Genomic DNA, 8,620 nt, shown 5'->3' on the forward strand with positions numbered 1-8,620 from the left:
TCCAGGATCCTGAGTGGAGAGAGGACTGCTCCTTACATCCCACTACTCAAGAGGAGAGAAGCTTTTGCAAAGACACCACAAGCCATGGTTATATTTTCTGATGACCCTCATCTTGATGTTCTTCACTCATCCATTATCCTCCGTTCTGCAGCGGTCTGTTCTTCTCGCCATTCTGTGATTTCCTGCTTGTACAAATTAACCCTCATTAAGTAAAGCAGGTCTTCAGTTGTGAGATTTACATAATGAGACGTATCCATTACGTGCCGTCCACAATCGCCATGTTTGATGGCAGCTTTCAGTCAATTACCGGTCCCATAATCACTCTCAATAATGGCCTCGTAATGGCTCACGAGTGCTGCTGGATCCTATGCTCCACATGCTTTACCGGCTGTGGGGTGCGCCGAGCACTGCTGGGAGTTGTCATGCTTTTAACTCCTTATTCACCACAATGTATTGAGGTTTACTAATGTACAGTAATGGCTCGGATATCATGGTAATAAAGTGCATTAGATAGAAAAGGATAAAATGTACAAAAAAATAATTGATCTCTGTTAAATCTGTTTCCTCGATTTAAGGGTAAATCTGTGACCACCGCCCGGTATTCGCTTTGTTCAGTGCTCTCCATTGTCACACAGTTATTTATGGTCATTGACTCTGGCTTACTGAAAGGAGGTGTTAATGGAGCAGCAGAGAGCATGTACGACCACTGCTCTATATACTGTGGTCGCACATGCTCACTACTTGTCACGCAAGTTGTGGGAAAGACTAAGTGCAACACAAAGGGAAGAGGGGAAGGAAGCCCAAACACTAGGGAAAGGGGGAGTGGAGACCCCTAGGCAGATCTAATAGCACCCTGCCTACCCTACCGTCCCTATATAGGTTACACACCTATCACCGAACAGGACCCTAAGCCCTCAATGTCCCTAGAGCTTGGCCCTAGATAGGTAGGGGGAGGGGTGAGCACTGGTCAGGCCCCACTACATACTAAAGACAACAAGGTAGACAAACAAAGGGGATAAACTTAGCTTGAGCAGACACCAGAGGAGTAATGCCAACTGTCCTCCGAGGGCACCAGAGAAGAAGCTAGTGCTCCAAGCCTGCACAAAGGTACATAGAAGTATCACCGGCGATTCCGTGGAGCAAACTGAGTGTTTTTAACTCCCAGGCAAGGGTGTGTCAATCAGCAGCAGGAGGGAGGTCGCTGTTTGGTCCTAAAGGAATAAGGATTAAGAATGCGTCTGTAATGCCAAGCGCAGTGACCTTCTACAGCCAAATCCAGAGAGACTGTCAATTACACCTGACACATCCGTGACACTACTGCTGTACCCCTTTGGTCCTTCATTCTCACGATAAGTGGGGGTTTCCGCTAACAGAGTCCCATCAATCATTTGTTTTTTTTATCACCTCTGTGATTCTGTTATATATGTTGTTTTTAGAGCAACTCCCTTTAAACAAACTAGGTCTATAGCCTCAAAGTAGTTCACGCAGCAGAAAGATCCATTGACACATTACCATCTAGTTGCCAAGTACGGTCAGTACATGATAACAAAAGCAGAAATGACACCATGCGCTCATGAGTTGTGCCCGTTATTGCTGTCTAGCTCCCTTAAAGTGGTATTCCCATCTCCCAGATCCTATCCTAATATGTACTAGGTGTAATAATAATAATAATACTAATACAATTAGAAATGTAGTGTAGTTCTTCTGATTAATTATGTGGCTTACCCCATGTGCTGGACATTGTAGTAGCTTAGGTAACCATAGTTATGACCACTCATATAGTGACAGTTCATTAGTTAGCTGTTAGTGGTTGTAACCATGGATACCTAAGCTACTGCAATGCCCCGCACATGGGGTAAGTGACATAGCGAATCAGAATAACTATACTTCATTTCTAATTGGAGATCTTTGCTAATATTATTTTTTATTATTACACCTACATCTTGGGATAGGAACTTGGAATGGGAATGAATTACAATGGCACACATGAACTGTGAACAGATGTGGCACTGCTTTTGGAAGACCATGTCCATTTTTTTTTTCTAGTCTCTAGACTAGTCTCTAGTTGTCCACCCTTTTTTATTTTAAAAATGGCTGCAGGGTGGTTTGAAAATTAAAATAAAACAAACATTTATACTAACCATACCCTTTAAATGTAATCTAAAAGGATCAAAAGCTTAAAGGGGTATTCCCATCTCCAAGATCCTATCCCAATATGCAGTAGGTGTAATAACAATAATATTAGCAAATACCTCCTATTAGAAATGTAGTATAGTTCTTCTGATTCGCTATATCGCTCACCTCATGTAGGGCATTGCAGTAGCTTAGGTATCCATGGCCATGGCTATGACCACTAAGAGCTGTCTAACTAATTAACTAACTGTCACTATATGAGTGTTCATTACCATGGATACCTAAGCTACTGCAATTGCCCTGCACATGGGGTAAGCAACATAGTGAATCTGAAGAACTATACTAAATTTGTAATTGGAGGTATTTGCTAATATTCTTAATGTTACATATTGGGATAGGATCTTGGAAATGGGAATATCCCTTTAAAGGTGAGTTCCAAGAAATTTCAGAGGACAGTGCAGAATATTGGATATGTATTCGTATATTTGAACACTCACAATAGATAAACCCTTATTATAAATAACATATTATTTCCTATAAGGAGAACATACTGGCAGTTAAGTCTTGCACCGAACCATGCCCCAAAACACATCAGATTAGCAATGTGCCAAGCCACGGGCATTAACTTCATCCTCAAAGGTCAAGGCAGAGGAATTGCGAGTTTAGTCTGGTGTAAAAATAAATCACCGGTATCAGCAAGGCTGCGTCAAGGTCCCTTTAAAATCATCCCCCCACATCTTCAAGATCTCTTGGGGGCTTTTCTGATGTACTAAAAGGAATTTTTTCTCCAAGCAGTTTGAGGATTTTGATTTCTTTGGCGTATTAAATGTCTTAAATCCAGGGTGTCCAATTGGTTTCACCCCCAAAACCATAAAGCACATTCCAGTGTAGACATCATCGATTGGAAATGGGAACACAAAATGGGACACCAGGTAAAGCCATGGGGTGAGAGATCCGGAAAACACATACCCTCCTCCGCCGGCATAGGGTGGATACATCCCCATGTAGTAAGAAGTAGGTATGTAGTATTTACTTTGAGGGTCTCTGTAAGGTTTGGCAGACTTCACAACATGTCCCATATAGAGTGAGTGAATCCTATAGCTGCTGAGTAACGATAGGACGCGCATTATGCTGGCCGTCCGGACAAAAACATCATCATCACCTTTAAGTATGTATGTTGCTTTTGTACAATATGTTCTCGCCCACCCCAAAAACAACTGGTCCTTCAAGGTCAAGTTGAAGAAGGTGTCTTCAAAGTCCCACTGAAGAAGATCATGCGAGTGGTTGTTCTCATACTCCAAGAGAGGTGACAGATCAAGTACTGGCACTGTTCCCAAGAGGAAGACCAGTCTGACGTACTTCCCACCATAGCTCTTCTCTGCCCCCCAGGTTTCCCTTACGGCCTGTCTCTGTGCAAAGTTCTGTGGCGAAGACTTGATGGCCAGAAGAAGAAAAGTGCTATTGAGTGGACATTTGTATGGCTGGTTAATGATCATTTTATGGTTTCGGCAATGACCCTGTCTGAGGAAGGTCAATAATAGGTCTGAATATGGCTCCTTTGGTGATATCCATGCCATGGACCTACTGCATGTCCATGCCCACGGCCTCTGTAAGTCCAGGAGCTGAAGTTGCTTCATATTCCAGTAGGCCTCAGCAAAAGGCACCAGTTTTTTCAAGTTCTGTGCCAAGGAATGAAGAGCTGCCAAGGTTGCCTTCTCGTCATCTTGTAAGGACTCCAACAGTATCAGTGCGCTGTTGGAAGGTTCTGGAGAAATAGATGATGGGTCAGAAAATTCGAAAGGAGGATAACTCAAGTCAATGAAAATTTTGATGACAAAGAGAGTAAGAAGGGCAATGACCGAGATGCTGAACTTCCGGCATCTCACCATGGCTGGCCGTTGCATGGGCTGGAAAAAAATATCACAAATATAAATTATTAGTCCTGCACAAAGTATATGAGCCAGACACACTATATATATATATACACAAGAAAAGGTCTCACCTTTATTTCATTATGTTAATACAAGGATCTCCAACCTATGGCTCTACAACTATTGCGAAACTACAACTCACAGCATAACATGGTGACAGCTTGAGTCTCGCAACATCTGGAAATCCATAGGTTTAAGACCACCGGTATATGCAATGTTTTTTAGAGAACAAGCCTGAACTCAGAGATCCTACTGGTTTTCCGTCAAGTAAAGCCCTAGTGGTGCTGAACCATGCATCTTTCAACTCAATGGTGCTCTATGGCACATCAAAGACTTATGTGGAGGAAATCTTGTAAAGATGTATTCCCATCTTATAAAATGATGGTATATTGCTAGAATATGCCATCACTTTATTATCAGTGGGGAATCTGAACTTTAGGACCCCCACCAGTCCTGGGAATGAGGGTGTAGAGGTGACACTTGCCTGGCTGTCGACAACAACTACATGGAGCCACCTCTCCATTCATTCTCTGGTGGGGATGTGGTGGCCACCTCACCAGGGAAGATGGGGGTCCCCTTTTCTGGAGAGGTGGGGCACACATTTATGTCACGTCTTTAAGGTCGGTTTCACACTTCCATGTAACATGGACCATGCTAGGATCACAATACCCGGTCCGACCACCGGGTCTCCTGACCTGAGCTAATGAGAAAGTTAGCTCAGGTCAGGAGACCTAGCGGACCACTCAGGTATTGCGATCCGAACACAGATGGGTGAAACCCAACTCAAAGGGTCATTCCCATAATATCAATCACAGTTTAGTAGCTTGAAATCCTAAAATAAAAATGCAATCAATTTCCAAATGTGCTCTCTGCTCACAATATCACCCCCTGAAAACTAGTATGCCAGAGGCTTTTGCTTATTTGGTTGCCCACGGTTACGTCCTCCAGTTCTTTCAAGATGGGTCGCACATGCTCAGTAGACACCTAATATTCTTCTTCTACAGTGGGTAATCCTTTTCTTAGTTTGCAGTGAGATGGCGCATGTGTGATTGCACCATCCTCACTACACAGGGAAAACATGGGCACTGTGCTCCCCGCTCCTCTCAAAGGGGGAACAGCTCCTCTCCTCTCCATCTATGCAGCTCTGCCGTGTTATAGACACGGCTGAACAAGCGCAGAAGTACCAGCCACTGCACCAACAATGTTTCTTCTCATTAGAAGCATGAATATTTCATATTTGTTACAATGGCCCCCTCATACCTATAAATACAACTAGGCCTTTATCTGTCTTTGTTGCCCATAGCAACCAATCAGAGTCCAGCTTTCAATTTTTAAATAGCTCTGGTGTAATGAAAGCTGCACTGTGATTGGTTGCTATGGACAATAAAGAAGAAACTCAGAGATTTTCAGGACTAGAAACCTTTACTCGGGGTGATGGGGACAGACACAAATTACATTTATTACTACATTACACAGCACCATGTCTCCTCTTATCACCAGGAGATCACAGTGATGTTTGGAGTAGTAAAGCAGGGAGCCTGGAGAAGCAGGGGGTTGTGGGAAATGTAGTTTAGAGGAGTCACATGGGCGCCACTAAAGGATCGCCCAAATCATACTTAGCAGACACAATTATAGAGAAGCCAGAAAAAGATGTAAGAAATTAGCCAGCGAGAGAGGCAATTAGACTAATGGAATTCGGGGTAAAAAAAAAAAATCAGGGATAACGCCTTCTCGATTTTAGGTGCCGGCTGTGTTATACTGCCAACAACCGCCTCTAACGGCAGTGGCTGCTGTTTAACGCCTTAAATGCCGTTGTTAATCCCTGACTGCAGCATTTAAGTGGCGCGATCACCGAAACAATCTTTCTGATGCAATTGCAGTGTGCCGATGGAAAACGTAATCGCCTTTTTAAGTGCAGAATCCCAGAGTTTCCCTAAAAAATGCTGCACCTAATCTACATAAAAAACACATAAAAAAGGGGAAAACTGCATAAAAAATGCAATAGTGCTGATTGCTATTGCATATTTTAGTGCAATACCTGCAGAAAAAAAAGGCATCATTTCTGCATACGGGAACAAGGTTAAGTTTATCTCCCTTTTTTTCCCACATCAAAATGCGCAATAGCAATTAGCTCCAATTATTGCTTTTTGCTGAATTTTCCCAAATGTTTTTGCTTTTGGTGCAGATTTTTTTCATGTTTTTTTGTTTTTCTTATTGCAGGTTGCACTTAAACGCAATTGTATGTTTTGTTTTATTTTTAAATTCTTTTTTTTTTTCAGTTTCTCCATAAATGCCTTCAGGAAAAAAATAATAAATAATTGAAATAATAATGAAAAAAAAAAGCCTGACAGGTTTTCATACTTTGCATCAATTGTTAAACACAGACAAAAAAAAATCGTATTTCTATTACGTGGGAACAGGTCCTTAGACTTCTAGTTCTGCAGTTCATCACAATGATAGCGTCCCATAGTGATGATGAAGCAGCATCTCCTCTAGACGGATGCTTACTGATGACTAAAGATTCCCGGGGAGATCAGCGGCTAATAGCTGTCACCGTAAAAATCCTACACTGCTTTCTATCCCTTCTGCATGCACTGGGATATATACCTTAATCTGCCTAATGGAGCCGGTAATCCCAGCTGCCCCGTGTGACATGTAGCGTGGTTGTCAGACACCCGTCTTACCTTACATAGATGTGGCACAGATAATTCCAGCATCGGTTCAGTGACTTGAGTCTTCTTCACCACTCCCTGGCTGCCGCTGCCTCCTCCTATTTACTTGATTACTGTACTGTACCCAGGCGTCTCCCCCTCCCTTTCTCTCCTCCTCTCTGTCTCATGAGTGATTTTATTCTCCTGAATAACGCAAGAGTCTCAGCAGCGATAAATAATTCAGCAAAGAATGAACCCTGATGATCTCTTCCAAGATCTGATCGGTGGTACGCAGGACCATTGACAAATTTAGGGTCATATATGCAGTGCATTTTTTCATGCAAAATTGCATGTGTATTACGGTAAGGCCTGGATCACATGCGCGTATATTCTTTCTTCCGAGAGAATCGGATCAATTATGTAAATGACACTCGGATCAAACTCTGATCAGAATTTGACCCGAGTGTCATCTTAGTGTGATCTGATTCTCTCGCATGAGAGAATTGTAGCACAAGTGAAAAGACGGAGAGCAAAATTTCTCCATCTTCTTCATTGTGTGAGTCAGCGGAAATCAGTCTGCACTCGGATGTCATTCAAGTGCAGTCCAACGATTTCCACGCACCCATAGACTTGAATATGTGGCATCTGATTTGCGCTGCCACGCACAGCATGCTGCGATTTTTTTCTCACGCCGAATCTGTATGAGAAAAAAAAACGCTGATCAGCACTACCTCTTAGAAGTCTGTGTGCTGTCCGATACACCAAGGTATTTGCTCATGTGAGCAAGCACTAATAGTGTTAATCTCATATATACGCCAAAGGGAAAATTAGCACTGCGACACTGCAAATTATGCTTTTGATATCAAGGTCGATTTTACCCATTGCAGAAACGACGCAGCATGTCTGCAAGGAAATCCCAAGATGTTTATTTTTTTGCAATGGTGGAGTTTGCTGTAGATTTTCCGTTGCAGGAACTTGGAAAGGGACCTGCTGGTAAAAAGACTTAAAAAAACTGGAGCAAGTTCAGAGAAGAGCTACCAGGATGGTGAGCGGACTGCAAACTATGTCCTACGAGGAAGGGTTAAAGGATCTGGGAATGTTTAGCTTGCAAAAGAGAAGGCTAAGAAGAGACTTAATAGCTGTCTACCAATGTCTGAAGGGCTGTCACATTGTAGATGGATTATCCTTATTCTCATTTGCACATGGAAACACGAGAAGCAATGGGATGAAACTGAAAGGGAGAAGATACAGATTAGATATTAGAAAAAAAATGTTGACAGTTAGGGTGATCAATGAGTGGGACAGGCGGCCACAAGAGGTGGGGAGTTCTCCTTCAATGGAAGTCTTCAAACAGAGGCTGGACAGATATCTGTCTGAGATGGTTTATTGAATCCTGCATTGAGCAGGGGGTTGGACACGATGTCCCAACTCTAACATTCTATGATCTTCTGTGGCTGTCGCTTGTGCAAATCCTTCTGTCTCTTCATGTGATCCCAGACTGGATGATGTGAGATTAGGGCTCTGTGGGGGCCGGATCACTTCCAGGACTCCTTGGTCTTCTTTAAGGTGAGGATAGTTCTTAATGACATTGGCAAGATGTTTGGGGCCGTTGTCCTGCTGCAGAATAAATTTTGAGCCAATCAGACTCTCCAAAGCATACATGTCAAGCTCCGACTCGGGGGCCAAATCTGGCCCATAGGGTGGTTATATTTGACCCACGACACCAGAACTGCCATCCCTATGTGGGGTCATTATTCTGTATGGAGGACTATGTGGGGTCATTATTCTGTATGGAGGACTGTGTAGGGCCCATTATACCGTATGGAGGACTATGTGGGGCCCATTATACTGTATGGGGGACTATGTGGGGCCATTATACTGTATGGAGGACTATGTGGGGCCCAT

The 8,620-nt window shown here is 43.1% G+C and overlaps 1 protein-coding gene across 1 annotated transcript; it reads right to left on the minus strand.

Moving 5' to 3' along the window:
• Nucleotides 1-2,596: 2,596 nt before the first annotated feature.
• B3GNT8 (UDP-GlcNAc:betaGal beta-1,3-N-acetylglucosaminyltransferase 8) lies at nucleotides 2,597-6,872 on the minus strand. The gene is made up of 2 exons (XM_073641610.1): nucleotides 6,749-6,872; nucleotides 2,597-4,040 (listed from the first exon to the last, which is right to left on the minus strand). Exons 1-2 carry the CDS (start codon nucleotides 6,779-6,781, stop codon nucleotides 2,826-2,828), a joined length of 1,248 nt encoding a protein of 415 aa, XP_073497711.1. The 5' UTR covers nucleotides 6,782-6,872; the 3' UTR covers nucleotides 2,597-2,825.
• Nucleotides 6,873-8,620: the final 1,748 nt, after the last annotated feature.

Source organism: Phyllobates terribilis, unplaced genomic scaffold, assembly GCF_046119375.1.
Source record: "Phyllobates terribilis strain yellow unplaced genomic scaffold, ASM4611937v1 Scaffold_7__3_contigs__length_470593459, whole genome shotgun sequence".
Classification (NCBI taxonomy): domain Eukaryota; kingdom Metazoa; phylum Chordata; class Amphibia; order Anura; family Dendrobatidae; genus Phyllobates; species Phyllobates terribilis.